Genomic DNA, 20,415 nt, shown 5'->3' on the forward strand with positions numbered 1-20,415 from the left:
GTATGTGTATATGGGGGGCGGGGGAGAGAAGGTAACGCTACTAGCCACATTTCTAGTACCATTCTATTCTACAAAATATACTCATAATAAAAATCATTCTGCCTCAAACTGCCTCAAACCATAAAGCAGACCAAAAAATACTCTTCTTATCTGGAGAAGGTCTGGTGAACAACTTTGGAATGAAGTAGGCATGACTCTTTCATACCAGAGCAGGAGAGCTGACTCTTGTGTATGCTGTCACACATTGCTAACTAAACACAACCAAACTGAAAACTATCATCCAAAATAAAAGCAAGCTAAATAATACATTAAGTTCAATATAGTATTTCTCAAGCATCCATTTTCTCCTTGTATACTTGCTCTGGAGCACATGTTGTTTTCTTCTTGTTTGGGCCAAGTTTATTTCCAACAACCATTTTACACCTCAGAGATTTTCTGTCTCCCTATTAGAATCTTGATAGGTCCATCCAGTCCTGGGGCCTGAACTCTGGGCCTGGGCACTGATCTTGGGCTTCTTTTTGCTCAAGGCTAACGCTCTACCACTTGAGTTACAGCGCCACTTCCAGCTTTTTCTGAGCTTGATTAGAGAATAGAGTCTCATAGACTTTGCTGCCTAGGCTGGCTTTGAACCATGACCTTCTGATCTCAGTCTCCTGAGCAGCTAGGATTACAGATGTAAGCCACTGGTGCCTGGCTCATAGGTCCATTTTGAGGGCAAAATTCACTTCAAAGTAAGCAATTCTCTACATATTGCCAAGATCCTTTTTCTCTTCATAAAGCCTTACTGAGGTGCTTATGGGCTCAGGTATAATTTTTCCTATAAGTAAGAGCACATGATAATAAAAAAAGAACATAATCAGGGCTATCTATCTATCTATCTATCTATCTATCTATCTATCTATCTATCATCTGATTCAGGGACCAGCTAAACAAAACAATGGCATATGTTGGGATAAGGCCTAATATACATACCCAGGAAAAGGGATCTCATCCTCTTCTGCCCAATCCTCTTGCTCCCCTCCAAAGTAACTGCTGACCTGTCTCGTGGCATCATGACTAGCATCTTCACTTTCGCTATCCCCAAGGGCACTATCGGAGCTTTCATTTCTTGGAATGTCCCATTCGGTTCCTACAGCATTTTTTTTCTCTGAACTCTCTTTATCCCCATGGGGGACAAGGATGGAGAGTGTATTTCTTTGGTCCTGCTGAGGAAAGCAGGTTTTACATGGATCTTGGTGAACTCTTTCTGCACATTTACAAAATTCACTGCTCTGTTTGACGTTTTTGATACACAACCTTTTGGAAAAGGCTAACATACAGCAATGTTCTTTATTGCTTATGCTTGTTTTAATGGGAACATCATCAATAGTCCTCGTTTCAATTGAATCATCATTGAAATATTCATCAAATAAGCTCATGCTTTCAGGATCTGATGGACTCCAACAGGGAAGTTCACAGGGCTCTTCAGAAACCATGGTCTGTATATCAGACCCTTCGGATTGGTCCTTGGTTGGCTGTTTAGTTTCTTGGTGGTTATCTGTTGCCCCTCTATCTTCCTTCAGTGGCTTGGTGTGATGCCTGGCAATCTGATCCACCACAGCCTGACTCCTAAGTTCAGTATCTGAATCAGGTGACATTGAGTCTCCAATCAGGAAAGTAACCTTTGTTTGGGTTGCCTCACAAGAAAACGTAGCAGGCACGGTCTTATCCGGAGGCTTCTTCTCTACAACGATTCCTGTGGTTCTCATGGGTTTGCCTGTGTGATTATCTGAATCCAACACCTCTTTATTCGGCCATGTTTCATCTGTGGTCTCCAAGCCTGACTCTGATAATACACATTTGTCTACAGGAGCAGATCCTGTGCACACAACTGTCTCTAACTTGGTGTCAAGGCAAGTTCTTAATTTATCTTTACATTGCTTAACATCAATAGCATTTTCTTCTTGGTACTCAGGAGAAACTACTTGGCATTCATTTGAAATTCCTAGCAGTTCCTTAGAATTCTCTTGAACATCTTCTCTCTCTTGTTGTGACACGTTCTCTGTATTTTGCCCAAGGAGTGGATGACTGCAATATTTACAGCTACAGTTAGGAGTTCTTAGCTCTTCTGACTCCTTAAAAAGCAGACTGCTTTTGTTTCTATGCATTGTGATTAGGACATACTCTGACTCTTCAATTTCTCCCTTTTCTAAAGTGGTAGTGATCACTGTGCCTGGCATAACGATGGCTTCATCTTCTCCATTTTCTAAAAGATGAGTTTCTTGAAGTTCAGAGCATCTTATGAAATAAGTTAGAAAATAAAGCAGCCTCTGGACCATATCTTGTCGTTTGCCAACTACCACAGTCCTTGCTAAACGGACAGGAGAGCCAATAGCGCCATATAAGTCTCCTGAAATAGAAAAAAAAAGTTAATGGACCTATTTTCCATACAACTAAATGAGAATTACGAGAAACCTATGCTTAAACTATGGGGGGTGGTTCAGGTTTTACTTCAAGTTCTTTTTTGTGGGGGTCAGTCATGGGACCTGAACTCTGGGCCTGGGCTCTTGGCTCTTCACCTCAAGGCTAGCACTCTACCACTTCAGCTACAGCACCACTTCCGGCGTTTTCTGCTTATGTGGGGCTAAGGAATTGAACCCAGGGCCTCATGCATGCGAGGCAAGCACTCTACCACTGAGCCACCTTCCCAGATCCTTCAATTTCTTTAGAAGCTGAACAAATAGGCTAGGATAAATAGTATTAACTATAAAGAATAATGAAAGGACAGGTTTATTCATCTTTAACCTGTCAATAATCTTTGTATAGAGCTTTATGTACTCAAAAATGATTTCAAAATAGATCTGAAGTATCCCAAGTTAAGAATACTACTGATGCTGGGCACTCATGGCCTGTAATTCTACTCAAGAGGCTAAGATCTGAGGATCATGGTTCAAAGCCAGCCCATTCAGGACAGTCTGTGAGATTCTTAACTCCAATTAACCACCAGAAGAGCAAAAGTTGTGTTGTGGCTCAAAGTGATAGAGCACTAGCTTTGGGTAGAAAAGATCAGAGACAGTTCCCAGGTGGGTGGGCACTGGTGGCTCTCTTCTGTAATCCTAGTTACTCAGGAGGCTGAGATCTGAAGATCCTACAAATCCTGTAGACTTTTATCTCCAATTAATCAGCAAATGGCCAGTGGGGGATTGGCTCAAGTGGTAGAGTGCCAGCTTTGAGTTAAAAAGCTAAGGAAGAATACAAGTCCCAGTACTAGGGCACATGTGCATACATGCGCACATATAGAACACTACTGAGGATTTGGTGTGATCCTGTAACAAGCTATATGAACAGAAGCGAGTAAAGAATCATGGTCTAAGACTAGTTCACCAGACATACCTGAAAAATAGCCTAAGACAAAAAGGCCTGATGGTGTGGGTCAAGTGGTAAAGTACTTGCTTAGCAAGTAAAAGTCCCTGAGTTGAAACCCTAGTACCACAACCACCACAACAGATGAACAAACAAAAAACAAATTACTTGAATTTATGGCCAGCCCAGGCATAGAACAATTTGTGAAATCCACTCTCAACAAAGAGCTGGACATGCTGACACAAGCTTGTTACTCGAGCTAGGGGAAGCCTAACACAGGTGAACTATACCCAGGCAGCAAGTGAGACCTGATCTCCAACATAACCAGCAAAAAAACAGGGACAGAAGTATGACTCAGAGGAAACAGTACCTGTTTATTAAATTCAAGGGCCAGAGTTCAAGCCTCAGTAACGCCAAGAAAAAAATTTTAAAAGATTATCAAACAAAAGTGGACAATAGTCCAGCAATGGTGGCTCTCACCTTAATCCTAACTACTTAGGAGGCTGAGATCTGAGTATCCTGGTTCAAAGCTAGCCTGGGCAAGAAAGTCTGTGAGATTCTTATCTCCAATTAAGCACCAGAAATTGGCAGTGGTGCTGTGGCTCAAAGTGGTTGAGCAAAAAGAGATCAGGGACAGCGCTTAGGTCCAGAGTTCAAAATCTATGACTGACCCAAAAAAAAAAAAAAAAAAAAGTGAACAACAGGAATGTTAATAAGAGCATTCAAGTGCTCCCTGTCTCCCTCTCCATATTCCCATTCCCACCCCATCTCCCATCTATCTCTCCTCTTCATTCCAGGTAATGCCTTGCTTATATAACAGGCTGGCTCTGAATTTAGCAGTGGCTCAGGCCACTCTGAAATTATTTTTAGTTTTTATTTTGTCAGTCATATGGCCTGAACTCTGGGCCTAGGCACTATCCCTCAGCTCTTAATCTCAAGGTATACTCACTCTACTACTTGAGCCACAGCGCCACTTTCGGCTTTTTCTGCTTACATGGTGCTGAGGAATTGAACCCAGGGCCTCATGCATGCAAGGCAAGCACTCTACCACTGAGCTACCTCCCCAGCCCCTATTTTTTATTTTTATCTCTGTGATGTTACTAGGGCTTAGAACTCAGGGTCTAGCATCGTTGCTTGGCTTGCTTACTCACTGATCATGTTCTACCATTTGAACCATACCTTTAGTCAGAATTTTGCTGGTTATTTTTTTTATAGACAGTCTCATGGAATTCTCTACAAAAGCTGGCTTTGAATCTCGATCCTTCAGGTCTCAGCCTCCTGAGTACCTTGGATGACAGTCCTGAGCTCCCAGCCCCAAAGCTTACCTTGGAATTCTTTTTTATTTTTTTTTTGGGGGGGAGGGTCCAGTCGTGGGGCCTGAACTCTGGGCCTGGGCGCTGTCCCTCAGCTCTTCAGCTCAAGGCTAGTGCTCTACCACTTGAGCCACAGCGCCACTTCCAGCTTTTTTCTTTTTGCTTATGTGGTGCTGAGGAATCGAACCCAGGGCCTCAGGCATGCAAGGCAAGCGCTCTACCACTGAGCCATCTTCCCAGCCCCTACCTTGGAATTGTTAATCCATCTGCCTCTACCTCCCAAATGCTGGGGTTGTGGACTTACTTCACCAAGTGTAGCTTGTCTTGTTCCTAAACTAGATTTGCTATAACTAACACAGGTGCTTTGTTGATTAAATCCCTTCTAGGCCAAGTAAGTAAGTCCAATACAAAACATTCTGAAAGCCCAAAAAGTTTTAGTAAATCAGACTGCAATTCCTGCTCTACATACAAATTCTATAGTTGCTAAATTCTCTATTTGGTATCAGGCATAAGGCAACCGGACAACTTAGCAGACAGGAAAAAAAAAAACAAAAAACCAGGTACAAGAGAGATGGTTTAGAATGAAAGATATAAAAGTCAGAGTTTTGTTTAATTTTCTTTTTTTCTAAAAAAGTTCTGCACAGTTACACAAGTCTGAAGTATACTATAGAGAGTGTATGAGTTTTCAGACTACATACCCAGTTGTGCCCAAAGTGGGTTATATGGATGACTTTTTGCCAACATGTCCACACTCTGAGAGGAATGTTTCTCTAAAAATATTTTTATAGGTGGCTGTCCATTTGGCATGACCGTTGGAACCCAGGCAAGATGATTGGTCAAAACCGCAGTGATAAGAGCTGGCAAGAATCTGAAAACAAAATGCACCCTCTCAGATTTCAGTCTACCTTCATATAACATGAAGTAAAATGTTTGGCAGAGTAAACAAAGAGAATACATATTTTGTATGCCAAATGGCATACAAAAAGGAGAGAAGAGAAGAAAGGAGAGGCACATTACCAGGATGAAAGGGACTATTTCAAATCATAATTATAAAACAAAATGCCATTTTACTTTAATAAACTATAGATTCTTTCCTTTTCTTTTCTTTCTCCAGTCCTAGGCCTTGAACTCAGGGCCTAAGCTTCCTTTGCACAAGGCTAGTCTACCACTTGAGCCACAACACTACATCCAGCCTTTTCTGTTTATGTGGTACTAAGGAATCAAACCCAGGGCTTTACGTATGCGAGGCAAGCATTCTACCACATTCCCAGCCCCTGGATTCTTTCCAGTGTTTAATGTGCCCAGGTCATTAATGAATGAACTAGCAGGTCCTTAATTTCTAAATATACAACTTAGCAATTTCTAAATTACTGAATGGAAAAAATAAAGAGAATTCCAAAGTAAACTTTGTTTCCCATTAAAAGAGAATGAAAGCATTTAAACAGCTTATCTGAATTCTAAAGACTTAATAACTAGAAGAAAACTATATGATAAAATTAAAAATATACCACTGGAGCCAGGCACTGGTGGCTCATGCCTATAACCCTAGCTACTCAGGAGGCTGAGATCTGGAGATTATGGTTCAAAAGCCAGCCTGGGCAGGAAAGTCCGTGAGACTTTTATCTCCAATAAACCACTAGAAAACCGAAAGTGGCATTGTAGCTCAAGCGGTAGAGTGCTCTGAGCTGAAGAGCGCAGGGACAGTGCCCAAGCCCAGAGTTCAAGCCCCACAACTGACAAAAAAAAAATTTTTTTTTTTTAAATATATCACTGGCTGGGCTCTGTGGCTCATGCCTGTAATCCTAGCTCCTTAGGTGGCTGAGATCTGAGGATCATGGTTTGAAGTCAGCCCAGGCAGGAAAATCCATGAGACTCTCATCTCCAATTAATTAACTACCAAAAATCCTGAAGTGGGGATATGACTGAAGTAGCAGAGTGCTAGCCTTGAGTAGAAAAAAATCTAGGGATAGCACCCAGGCCCTGAATTCAAGCCCCAGAACTGGCACCAAAAAAAAGTATCACTAAGCCACATAGAACTCATACCTGTAATCCTAGCTACTCAGGAGACTAAGATCTGAGGATCACAGTTCAAAGCTGGCCTGGGTAGCAAAGTCTAAGAAACTATTTCCAATTAATCTGAAAAAAAGAAAGCCAGTAGTGGAGCTGTGGATTAAGTGGCAGAGTGTCATCCTAGACCAAAAAAGCCAAGGGACAGTGCCCAGTATGATCACACATAATAAAGAAGTTATCACTGGGATCCTAGCACTTCCTTACATATTTTTTAAAACTCTTTTCTAACAAATGAAACCCTCTCTCTCTCTTTTTTAGTGCCAGTGTTGGGGTTTGAACCCAAGGCTTTGATATTGTCCTTGAGCTTTTGTGCTCAAGGCTAGTGCTCTAGCACTTGAGCCACAGTTCTATTTCCACCATTTTTTGGTGGTTAATTTGAGAAAAAGAGTCACATAAACTCTCCTGTCTCAGCTAGCTTTGAACTGCCATCCTCAGCTCAGCCTCCTGAAAAGTTAGGATTATAAGCATAAGCCACCAGCACCTGGCTTGAAATATAACTCCTATAAACGGATATAACTTCCTCCAAAATGAGAAGAAAATTTGGTAAAGTGTCAGGAACTGTGACACAGGAATTATTAGGTGTTTTTCATTCTATGCCACTTGTCTAATTCTTTTTTTTGGGGGGTGGGGATGGGGTCAGTCGTGGGGCTTGAACTCAGAGTCTGGGTACTGTCCTTCAGCTCTTCAGCTCAAGGCAAGCACTCTACCAATTGAGCAACAGTGCCACTTCTGGTTTTCTGGTGGTTAACTGGAGGTAAGAGTCTCATGGACTTTCCTGTCTGGGCTGGCTTTGAACCACAATCCTCAGATCTTATCCTCCTGAGTAGCTAGGATTACAAGCCTGGCTTTGTCTATACTCTTCTATCATATAAGTATTTTTAGAATAGTTTCACTAATAAAAAATATTTACAGAGATACATTTTAGACATTCATACAGTCTTTTCACTGTTTACTCCCAATCTAGATATCCAGATATCGACAATAAATTATGAAAAACATTTTTGTAAGTAAATGAATAATTAAAGAACAAAGAACAAAAAACAGTCCATACTGATTTTTGGAAGCATTTTCCATTAGAAAAGTGAACTCCTTCATGAAACGATGGCAAAGCTGGTTCTTTCCTGGAGTACCTGACATCATGGTAAGCCAGACAGGCTCTCCAATCCGTGGCATTGTGTAAAGATTACAAATTGTTGTTCTAAAAAGAAGAAGAAACATTATGTTTGTTTGTTTTTTTGTCAGTCGTGGGGCTTGAACTCTGGGCCTGGGCGCTGTCCCTGCACTCCAGCTCAAGGCAAGCACTCTACCGCTTGAGCCACAGCGTCACTTCCGGTTTTCTAGTGGTTTATTGGAGATAAGAGTCTCACAGACTTTCCTACCTGGGCTGGCTTTGAACTGTGATCCTCAGATCTCAGCCTCCTGAGTAGCTACGATTACAGGCGCGAGCCACCAGCGCCCGACAAGAAGAAACATTATGAAATATTTAGTTCCTCAAATTACATAACCTTAAAGGGTATGTCGCCAGTTTGAGTCTTACACCTAGATTAAATTCCTTTTTAAAAAAATGAATGAATAAAGTCTTTCCTTCTTTCTCACCATAGTAGCATGAAAAAGTTTTCATACATTTTTTTTCATTTGAATGTTACTTTCTTGCATATTAATTTAAAAATATGCTGTTTCCTATGATAGCCAGGATCTGCAATGATAGGTATGACTTAGAGCAAATTATTTCCATACTTTAAACATATCAGTTTTTCCAGTTTTAAAATTAAAGGACAGAACTAGGTAATTTCTAGAGCCTTTCTAATTGTACATACATTATATTTATATATCTGCATCTATTGCACATAGAAAATAAACACAAAAGGAAATTATTCTAAAAGGGTATCAGCTTAACCACAACTCACTATAAACAGTAGTTTTTTGTTTTTTTTTGTTGGTTGTAGGGCTTGAACTCTGGGCCTGGAAGCTGTCCCTGTGTTCTTCTGTTCAGGGCAAGTGCTCTACCACTTGAGTCACCCGGATTTTTAGTGGTTAATTGGAGATAAGAGTTTCACAGACTTTCCTGCCTGGGCTGGCTTTGAATACTGATCCTCAGATCTCAGCCTCCTGAGTAGCTAGGATTACAGACCACCAGCACCTGGCTTAAACAGCAGTTTATCTGCATCATTTCATTGCTCTTTAGTAAAGTTCTAAAGGATCAGGACTCCATATATGTACATGGTATTTTATGACTCTCCATCTTCTGCAGTTTGTCATTAAATACAAGGAAAAACTACTTCCTACTTATTATAGTGCTTTCCTGGCTGTTTCTTTGATTAATGTAGAAAACAATTAATCCTGTGACTTGAAGTGTTTCCTGAAGGCTTCAAAGTATATTCAAGATGTTTTCCCCTTTTATATCAATACCTATTTCAACCAAGATTACTTGGTTCGCTAAATGAATCAATTCTTCAAAGCTTGTGGCTTAAGAAACTAGTCTCATAGAAACTATAGAACGATGTCCCATTTTCCAAATTTTAGCACAGTGCTACTTAATAGAACTTTTGGCAATTATGAAAATGCAGTGTCCATATCTGCAATGTCTAATATGGAAGTCATCAGCCATACATAGTTTACTCAACAACTGAAATGTGAGCCATATAACTGAGGAACTGAACAGGGATCAGAATGTACCAAATAGTACACTTCTAGAAAAGTTTTGGAGATTTAAAAAAATTCTATTATCCATTTTAGAATACTTTCTAACACCTGAAACCCAAAACAAAGGAAAGGAACTATCTCGTCTATCAAAGTTTAATTGAATATTCACCCAATATCAATACAATCTATTAGAGTAAATAGCAATAACAAATATAGGTCACTTTGATAAGTTCTTCACATTTCTGGGAACTTAAAAATAACTAAGAATTTGAAGTGTTTTAGCCAGGATTACAGGCTCACACCTGTAATCCTAGCTACTCAGGAGGCTGAGATCATTGTTTGCAGCTGGCCAAGGATGGACCATCTGTGAGACTATAATCTCCAGTACATTACCAAAAAGCTGGTAAGTGGAGCTGTGACTGAAGAAGTAGAGTTCCAACCTTGACCAAAAAGCTCAGAGACAGTGTGCCCAGGCTGAGTTCAAGCCCCAGGACCAACCACACAAAACACAAAACAAATCAAAAAAAGAAATGCAGTCATGATATTCTATATACAGTATGTAGAAAATGAAATAAACAACTTTTGTGCAGAGACAGGAGGTGGGAGCTGGGAGAAAGTGGATTACTGAATTTTACTCTCATATAACTATGGGACAAAGATATTTAAAAGAACTGCAATCCAAGCACTTGGAAAGCTGAAGCAAAAGAATTACAAATTCAAGGTTAGGCTGGGCTCAATAAAGCATGGAGGAGGAGAGAGAAATTTGAAGAACTACATTTTATTAGAGTTAAGTACATCGTAAAACAACTCTGCATTTATAGGAAAGTGGGAAATAAGTACCTGAATTCATTTAGGGCATCAACGATACGATTATATGCCAAACTCCTCTGGCTAGCATCAGCAGATCTCCGGCTCATTTTCATAGCCTTAAAAATAATTGTTACATAGTTAACTCTTAAATCAATTATGGTCAAAACATGGGGGAAAAAATAAAAATAATCACCCTATATGATGCTATAACAGTATTATCCAGAACAAAATAAAAAATTCTGATACACATATTTACAGTGACTTTTAAAAAAAACTTCCAAATTTCCAACTGCTAAATCCCTTACTGGGTAAGTTAGTACATACCTATAATCCCAGTTACTAAGGAGGAACAAGTAAGAGAATTTTGGTCCAAGGCCAGGCCTGGGAAAATACAGTATTGCTCACCCCACCCCACCCTGCACCTAAATAAATAAAAGCAAATACTGGGCAGGAAATGTAGGTTAGAAATAGAACACATAAAGCCTTGGGTTATATCTAGCAGAAAGCAAGGAAGAGAGAGGAAGGAAGGAGGATTTTTATACTTTACTTTTTCAAAGGTAATTTAATTTTTTAGCATTCTTTTCATAAATACAAATCAATTAAATTTGTCTAAGAAACATACATTGAAGAGAAAATAGCATTACTTTGAGCCAGAAACAGAGTTTTGTATGGTTTAGAAGTGAAATTTTATTTTTATTTTTTTATGTGTTACAGACTTGCAACTTACAAAGCAGTTAATGTTTATAAAATTTAGTGCTTAGATTCAGTTTTATCAACATTTAAAAATTATTATAGTTCTCAAAAAGAAGAGATTTCAAGACTGGAAATATGACAGTGGTAGAGTGCCTGCCTAGCATGCATGAAGCCCTAGATTCCATTCCTCAGTACCGCACACACAGAAAAAGCCGGAAGTGGTGCTGTGGCTCAAGTGGCAGAGTGTTGGCCTTCAGCAAAAGAAGCTCAGAGACAGAGCCAAGCCCTGAATTCAAGCCCCAGGACTAGAGATTTCAAAATAATTGCCAAGGTGCTTAGAAACGAGCTTTTACTAAAGAAAGTAAGTGGCTTTGTAAGCAAGTCATGGAAAGAAACTTCTTTAGATGGTCCAATGTAAACTAAATTTTATCATTAATTAACTCCTACAGAACATTTTAAATTAAATTTAAATCCTATTCATTTATTTAAAAATAGTTTTATCTTTCAATTTTAATTAAAAAATAATATACTGAATCTGAACAATATCTAAACAAAGCTAAGAATAATGCATATTTTAGATTACAGAATGATCAAAGCACTCCGCATAAAAACACTTAAAAACACTTTAAAAAGTTTATGGTGCCGGGCTGGGAAGGTGGCTCAGTGGTAGAGCGCTTGCCTTGCATGCATGAGGCCCTGGGTTTGATTCCGCAGCACCACATAAGCAGAAGAAAAAAAAAAAAAAAAGCTGGAAGTGGCGCTGTGGCTCAAGTGGTAGAGCGCTAGCCCTGAGCTGACAAGCTGAGGGACAGCGCCCAGGCCCAGAGTTCAGGCCCACGACCAGACCCCCCCCAAAAAAAGTTTATGGTGCCTAAAGAGTTTTATACAGAGCTCATTTCTCTTAAGTAACTCAAAATGTTTCAATCACAGGACTATTTAAGTGTGATAACTTGGACAACAATAGTCAACTGCAAAAAATGTTACTGGGCTGGGAATGTGGCTTAGTGGTAGAGTGCTTGCCTAGCATGCATGAAGCCCTGGGTTCAATTCATCAGTACCACATACACAGAAAAGGCCAGAATTGTTGCTATGGCACTCAACTGGTAGAGCACTAGCCTTGAGCAAAAAGAGCCTCAGGGACAGTGCCCAGGCCCTGAGTTCAAGCCCCCGCCCCCCCTGAAAAAAAAAAATAAAGAAATGTACTCTTTAGCTGACTTACATAAGTTACATTATCTTTATAATAACAATTAAAAATTAAAAGAAAAGAAAATGTTATCAGCATCTAATTTTAAAAATGAATATGGCCTTTACTCATTTGTTTAATATAAAAATAGTTAATGAGTTAATTTGCTTTTTGACAGGTTTAATGTCTTCTCTAGAGGCAGATGAACATTAGTTATTACTGAGTTACACAGGTAACCCTCCTGCAGCCTGAGACTTTCTAGTTTTCAGTGTTGGTACTGGGGCTTTAGCTCAGGGCCCTGTGCTCATGCTTAGCTTCTTCACTCAAGGCTAGCAACTCTTAACACTTGAGCATTCCAGCCATTCTACCACACTTCCACTTCCAGCTTTTTTGCTGGTTAACGAAAAGAGTCACTTGGATTTGTCTGCCTGGGTTGGCTTCAAGCCATGATCCTCCGATCTCAGCCTTCTGAGTAGCCAGGATTACAGGCATGAACCATCCGCTCCCTACTTTCTTCTTGAAACACTTTCCATGGCTCCCCTAAGAAAATCCTCATGTTTCCTCCTAGCTAAATGGCCAATCCTTTTACCCATTTCCTTTTGCTCATTCTTTTTTATCTCCTCAAGCCCTAGTTACTGAAATACTTAACAATGTACTCCAAGTATTTCCTTTCCTCTCGTTATCTCATTCAGTTTCATGCCCTTAAATATCACCTCTCATCTAAATTCTAGGATCATAAAAATAAGTGGATATGCAGGAGGCATTTCAAAATAAAACTACTGATGTTTCCATCAAACTGTTTCCATCTGTAATCTTCCTCAGTTTAGTACTGACACCACTCTTATTAATGCCGATCTCAGCCATTCTCTCTCATATATCCCACTTTACATCTATCAGCTAATTCTATTTGCTCTATGGATAAAATATAGAAGTTCTATCACAGAAACTAGTTTTAGTATTCACTGGCTCTTACCCATAATGCTATAGTAGTCTCCCAACTAGTTCTATGACATCTAACTTTGCTCCTAGAAATCTATCCTCAACCAGCATGAGTAGTAGTAATCCTTATCAATAATGGGATTTCCCCATTCCACTGGGTTCTCACCCTTCTTAAGAATAAATGCCAGCACTTTCTCAATTATATCCCACAAGAGCCATTTTGACCTCCTTAACGTTTTATAAGCAGATTTATTCCCGGCATTGGGCATTTTCCTTTGTCTCAAACATTTTCTCTGTAATTCCTCTAGCTGACCCTCCATACATTCTTTATCATCTTATTGGTGGTCTTCTTGATGACACTGTAAGTATTAATAATTTTTTTCCAAAATACTTAACATAACTTTCATTTTTCTTTACAATAGTTAGTATCATCTAAAACAATACATACCCATCTATTTGCTATTCTATAAAGCCAGGAATTTTGCTTGTTTACAACTTCTCTTTGGTTGCTACAATAGTCCTTCTGTATTACAGAGCCCTCAACATCTTCGTTCATGAATAAATGAGTAAATGGCCTTAAATCTTTTATCCAATTGTTAAGAGCTTATATAAAGATTGAATCTATTTGCATCTCCCAGACCATTTTGAAAAGCACCTGTTAATTTTTCTTCTAAGTCAATAAAAATGTTTATTCAGAAAAATAACACACAAAGGAAAAGATTAAAATTAATCTTTTACAAGTATAAGTAACACTTACCTGTTCTATTGCACTCTTTAATTTGTTCATATGGCTTTCAAAGAGAGGAAAATGTGAAAAAAAGAATTCATTAAATTTGTTATTTTCATCTTCATCTTTCGATAATGAAAAGATTACCCCAATTGCAATCTTCTTTTTCCTCACAATTCCTGGGTTAGGACCACAGCTTTCATCTGACAGATTAAAGCTTTCTTCTATGGACCTTAAAAAGAAATGTATTTTTGGTTTAAAAAATTTGCAATTCAAGCTTCTTACTAAATATACATGAGCTAAAAATTGTCTTTTTTGTCAAATACATGTATATCTTTAATTTTAATTGTATAATTAAGAAATTCTACTAGCTGTTTATTCTTGCCCACGTTTTATAAGAAAGCTTACTAGAAAGTCAGATTGAGATGGCTGGGCACAGGTGGCTCATGCCTGTAATCCTAGCTACTCAGGAGGCTAAGATTTGAGGATCACGGTACAAAGCCAGCTGGGGCAGGAAAGGGATGACTCTTATCTCCAATAAACCACTAGAAAACTGAAGTGGCTCTGTGGCTCAAGCGGTAGAGTGCTCACCTTGAGCCGAAGAACTTAGGGACAGCGCACAGGCCCAGAGTTCAAGCCCCATGACTGACCAAAAAAAAAAGAAAAAAAGAAAAAAGAAAGTCAGATTGAGAATACTTAAGGTTTAGCTAAGACTGGCATAATCTATTCACTGTTCTAAGATCTACTTGTCTCCCCAAAGTAAAATGAAGGAAGAAAGAAGAAAGGACAGGAATAAATAAGAAAACATGATGCTTTCTTATCTACATCTGTACCTAATACACACTTAAAAAAAAAAAAAGATGTTTTATCAAAACCAACATGAAACACCAAGAAATCAAAACCATCTTTCATATGGTATATGGAAGATCAAAACATAAAACTCTTTTTTTGGGGGGGGGGTCCGGTTGTGGGGCCTTGAACTTTGGGCCTGGGCGCTGTCCCTCAGCTCTTCAGCTCAAGGCTAGCGCTCTACCACTTGAGCCACAGCGCCACTTCCGGCTTTTTTCTTTTTGCTTATGTGGTGCTGAGGAATCGAACCCAGGGCCTCAGGCATGCAAAGCAAGCACTCTACCACTGAGCCACCTTCCCAGCCCCAAAACATAAAACTCTTAAGAAGAAAACAAAAGAGAAAAGCTTCATGACAATTGATTTAGCAATGGTTTCTCAAACAGAAAAGATACAGGTTCAAAGCTACCCCAGGCAAGAAAGTCGCTGAGGCTCTCCAATTAACCAACACAAATCCAGAAGTGGTGCTGTGGCTCAACGTGATAAAACAATAGCCTTGAGTGGAAAAAGCTCAAGGATAGCACCCAGGCCTTGAGTTCATGCCCCCTGACCAACAAAAGAAAAAATTAGCTACTTTGTTCTATATAAAATTTTTGTAATTCAAAGGATATTATCAATAGAAAGAAAGGCAATCCAAGGAATGGGCTAAAATATTTACACAATATATGCTAAAGAATATCTAAATTGTATAAAAGAATTTTTACAGTTTAACAAAACAAATGTGATTTTAAAATGGGTAAAGTGTAGAGAGCTGCGAGAGGCCGCACCTGGAAGATGGCGCCGGCTTCCGCCCTCCGCCTTCCCAATGGCGAGTGCTCTCGTGGTAAACAACTCCTGATATGGCTAAGGCAAAGAATCTGGCTTGCTTCTGTGCACCTGAACCTATTGGCGGTTCCCATGTGGCGTATCAGGGTTGGCTACCCAGCGGGTATTTAAGGCTGTGGGGAATTCTCCCCGGGGTTGGGGTCAGAAGATTACTAAAAGGTCCTGAATAAACTGCGGAGAGAAGAGTCCGGTGTCGCGTCGTCATTACCGGCCGAGGCGGTAGCGACACGTGGTGGCCCGTACGGGGACTCAGCCACAACCCCAACGAGGACTCAGAACTCTCTGTGGTCAGGGTGGTGCACCGGTAAGTTCCCAGGTAAAAGGGGAATCCGCCACAAGAGCGGGGATAAGTCCCCAGGTAAAAGGGGAATCCGCCACAAGAGCGGGGAGTAAGTTCCCAAGTAAAAGGGGAATCCGCCACAAGAGCGGGGGGGGGGGGGGGGGATTTTTGCTCTTCTCGGTAGATAAAGAGAGAGTGAGAACCCGGGGCTAGTCAATAGAGTAGCCAAAAGTGAAAGTAAAAGCTTGTTTACCAGCTTTAAATGTTTGAAACATGGGCGCTTCTTTTTCGCACCCAATTTTTTTGGCTCTCAATGAGCTGCTGCACTCAAAAAAGTTAAAAATAAAAAAGAGTACTTTAGAGAGATTTTTGAATGAATGTGACACCGTTGCCCCATGGTTCGCTGTCTCTGGAAGCCTCACGGTGGCCTCTTGGGAGAAACTAGGGAGGGACCTAGATTTTGCCTCTGAACAAGGAACGCTTAAGAGCGGAGTGAGACCAATATGGAAACTGATAAGAGGCTGTCTCGAGGACCAGCGTTGCAGTGAGGCGGTAGAGAATGGTCAGGCTGCCTTAGAAATGCTGCAGGAAGAAAGATCAGAAAGGGCAGACAGCGAAAAGGAGGAGAGCAGGGGGGGGTCATGCCCTGATTTTGCCGAACTAGAGACCTCTGAGTCTACAGACTCAGAGGAATTACAATCAATCATAGAACAAATAGAAAAAACAAAGATAAGAAAGAGGAGGAAATGGAAGGAGAGAGAGGACCCAGATAAAGACGAATGCACGCCCTCCGTGCACCGCCCCACACCTTCGGCCCCTCCGCTCTATGTGGAGGACCCTGGAAGTGGCAGCCCCGGCTGTTCTTTCAGCCCAGGAGTGTGGAAAGCGGTCAGAACCGAGTTACATCTAGCCTGTCCAATATTTCAGGATCCACAGGGACAGCGGTATCATGAACCCTTAGATTTTAAGGTGATAAAATCTTTAGCTGAGTCTGTGCGGACATACGGAATCACGGCCTCCTTTACTGTAGCCCAGGTGGAGGCCCTAAACAGACACTGCATGACACCCGGTGATTGGAGTGGGCTTGCACGAGCTTGTTTGAGCCCAGGTCAGTATTTAGATTGGAAGGCCTTTTTGATTGAATTTGCTAGTGAAGAGGCTGCGGCCAATCAGGCTGGGGGAAACCCAGCTTGGGACAGAGATATGCTGCTTGGACAGGGGAGATTCGCCAATCAGCAGATAGGCTACCCGGTCCAAGTTTATGAACAAATCAATAAAATTGGCATAAAGGCATGGAAGGCCTTACCAAATAAAGGCGAGGTGAGTGGCAATCTCACCAAAATCCTGCAGGGCTCTATGGAGCCGTTTTCGGACTTTGTTGCTCGTATGGTTGAGGCCGCTGGCAGAATTTTTGGTGACCCAGACGCAGCCATGCCATTAATTAAACAGCTTGTTTACGAGCAGTGCACTAAGGAATGCAGAGCCGCCATAACCCCATATAAGAACAGGGGACTAGAAGCATGGATGAAAGTTTGCAGAGAGCTGGGCGGACCACTAACTAATGCTGGATTAGCTGCTGCTGTGGTGCAATTATCCCAGAAGAATGGGGCTGGGAAGTGGCTCAGTGGTAGAGCGTTTGCCTTGCATGCATGAGGCCCTGGGTTCGATTCCTCAGCACCACATAAGCAAAAAGAAATGAAAAAAGCCGGAAGTGACGCTGTGACTCAAGTGGTAGAGCGCTGGCCTTGAGCTGAAGAGCTGAGAGACAGCGCCCAGACCCAGAGTTCAGGCCCAGGAAAAAAAAAAAACCTATTCAAAAAACACTGCAAATTTGTCTAAACAGTTGTCTAGTTATCTTTTAGGTAATTGAACTGGGGAGTTCGACAGCCTGATGGAACAGCTCAGGATTGCCATCGTCATGGTGAACTCGACCCAAGTGGATGCCGGATTGGCGGAGGGGTTATCTTCATGGATCTCCGCTGCTATGAATCATCTCAAGGAGGGGGCGGGTTTGGGAGCCCTGACAGGCCTCCTGGTGTTAGCCTCCTTGGTATGTCTGTGGTGCATTTGCCAAATTAGAGGTTCTCAGCGTCGCAGTGCAGCCATGGTTATCCAAGCCTTTACAGTCATTGGAGCAGGTCAGTCCCCCTAAGCGTGGCTTGCCACCCTAAAACAATGAGCACAGATTGCAAAGCCAAAGTACTGCAGTCGAGAGGCATGAGTTTTGCCCTCGAGGAGAGCATGTTTGATTGCACACGGGTTCGATTCGCCTTTTCCCGTCCTTGTGAAAAACGAATCAATGGACAGGCTGAGTCATCCCTAGAGAAGGTACCCTCTGGGAGAAGGCTTGTATGCAGTCCTTGCAATTGCACAACAGGGATCAGACCTCTGTTCTCATCTGTGTTCTTTAAACAAAAAAGGGGGAACTGTAGAGAGCTGCGAGAGGCCGCACCTGGAAGATGGCGCCGGCTTCCGCCCTCCGCCTTCCCAATGGCGAGTGCTCTCGTGGTAAACAACTCCTGATATGGCTAAGGCAAAGAATCTGGCTTGCTTCTGTGCACCTGAACCTATTGGCGGTTCCCATGTGGCGTATCAGGGTTGGCTACCCAGCGGGTATTTAAGGCTGTGGGGAATTCTCCCCGGGGTTGGGGTCAGAAGATTACTAAAAGGTCCTGAATAAACTGCGGAGAGAAGAGTCCGGTGTCGCGTCGTCATTACCGGCCGAGGCGGTAGCGACAGTAAAGGGCTTAAACAGACATTTCTCTAAGGATGATGGCTAATAAGCACTCTAAGAGATCATGAGGAAAATGTAAACCAAACTATAATGACAAATGACATCAATATCCATTAGAATGTAGCTCAGTGGTAGAGCGCTTGTCTAGCATAATCAAGGCCCTGGGTTTGATCCCCAGGACTATAACACAAAACAGTTAACATGTTTTGAGGAGAATGCAAAAAGTAGAACTTCCATCGTGGTGGCAATGTAAAATCATGCAGTCAATGTAGAGAGACATATGACAGACTAAAGAACAGAATTAGAAAGCCAGGCACCAGTGGCCCACGCCAGTAATCCTAGCTACTCAGGAGGCTGACACTTGAGGATCATGGTTCAAAGCCAGCCCCAGCAGGAAAGTCTGTGAAACTCTTATCTCCAATTAAACACCAGAAAACTAGAAGTGGAGCTGTGGCTCAAAGTGGTAGAACACAACAGCCTTGAGCTTAAGAGCTGAGGGAGAGCACCCACAAAAAGGAAAGGAAAAGACAAGAAAAGAATTAGGAAAGACAAAAAATAATTACCTTCTCACCCAGAAACTCCATTTCTAGATATACATCCACAGAATGAATGTCAAGGACTAAAACCAGTATGTGTATACCCATACTCATAGTAACATTATTCACAGTAGCAAACAGTAGAAGCAACCTACTAGTCTACAGAAGATGAATGGATTTTTTTTTCCTGGTTGTGGCCTGTGCGTTATCCCTGAGCTTTGTGCTCAAGGCTAGAGCTCTACCACTTAAGCCATGGTGACATTTCCAGTTTTTGAGTGGTTAATTTTCTCCCATGGCCAGCTTCAAATGGTGATCCTCCCATCTCAGGCTCCTGAGTAGCTAGGATTACAGGTGTGAGCTACCAGAAGCCCAGCTAGATGAATGGATTTTAAAAAGTACTTCTAATAAAACGCTATTTAGCCATAAAAAGGAATGAATTTCTGACACATGCTACAAAATGGATGAACCCTGTAGTTGTTATTAAAGGAAAATAAGCCAGTCACAGAAGGCCAAGTACTGCCTGATTCTATTTACTATGGTAGCTAGAGCAGTCGAATTTGTGCCGATAAATACAGAATAATGGTTGCAAGAAAAGGAAAGATGGGGGCTGGGAAGGTGGCTCAGTGGTAGAGCTCTTGCCTTGCATGCATGAGGCCCTGGGTTCGACTCCTCAGCACCACATAAGCAAAAAGAAAAAAGCCAGAAGTGGCGCTGTGGCTCAAGTGGTAGAGCGCTAGCCTTGAGCTGAAGAGCTGAGGGACAGCGCCCAGGCCCAGAGTTCAGGCCCCATGACTGGACCCAAAAAAAAAGAAACTATTCGATCTTGCTTAAAACTCTCACTTACCATCTAGGAAATACCCCATTTTCCAAACTTGTTGTTTGGCTTCGTCGCCAACGCCTCTGGTAACTGCTGGCACAACTTCGAGTAAGTGAGGAGTTTGGGGAGGGAAACGGGGTGATAAGCAAGCTGCTGAGTGATGCTGTTAAAGTCAGAAAAAAAGTATAATGTGTAAGTCCATGATGAAGCATATGACAAATTTCTTTTTAACAAGTTTCAAAGTTAGAAGATTCAAATTTTTCAGTTTTGCTTCAAGGTCTCTCTTTCAAATTTTCCATTAAAAAATCCCAATTCTTTGAAGATGTTCTATGACAAAAACAAAACAAAATATATATCTGTGTCACATATGTTTATGTGTATTTAAGACAAACAGAAAGCTGGGCACTGGTGGCTCACGCCTGTAATCCTAGCTACTCAGGAGGCTGAGATCTGAGGATCGAGATTCAAAGCCAACCTGGGCAGGAAAGTCCATGAGACCCCTGTCTCCAATAAACCACTAGAAAACCGGAAGTGGCACTGTAGCTCAAGTGGTAGAGCGCTCGCCTTGAGCTGAAGAGCTATACTATCACAAAAAAACACAATTCCTTTAAATGGCCCACATGAATTACTTTAGCGCAGGTGCACAGATATTTTTAA

General features: G+C 41.4%; 1 protein-coding gene across 2 annotated transcripts in view; it reads right to left on the reverse strand.

Moving 5' to 3' along the window:
* LOC138827199 (folliculin-interacting protein 1) overlaps window positions 1-20,415 on the reverse strand; it is an 88,222-nt gene that overhangs the window by 11,460 nt on the left and 56,347 nt on the right. For both annotated transcript variants that reach the window (XM_070022706.1, XM_070022705.1), the window contains 6 exons: window positions 19,786-19,921; window positions 13,751-13,952; window positions 10,209-10,294; window positions 7,777-7,923; window positions 5,354-5,523; window positions 973-2,389 (listed from right to left, as the gene is read on the reverse strand). In XM_070022706.1, coding sequence (XP_069878807.1) covers window positions 973-2,389; window positions 5,354-5,523; window positions 7,777-7,923; window positions 10,209-10,294; window positions 13,751-13,952; window positions 19,786-19,921 — 2,158 coding nt within the window. The remainder of the gene's footprint in view (window positions 1-972; window positions 2,390-5,353; window positions 5,524-7,776; window positions 7,924-10,208; window positions 10,295-13,750; window positions 13,953-19,785; window positions 19,922-20,415) is intronic.

The sequence above is a fragment of the Dipodomys merriami genome, unplaced genomic scaffold, assembly GCF_024711535.1.
Source record: "Dipodomys merriami isolate MVZ:Mamm:240054 unplaced genomic scaffold, mDipMer1.0.p SCAF_151, whole genome shotgun sequence".
Lineage (NCBI taxonomy): Eukaryota > Metazoa > Chordata > Mammalia > Rodentia > Heteromyidae > Dipodomys > Dipodomys merriami.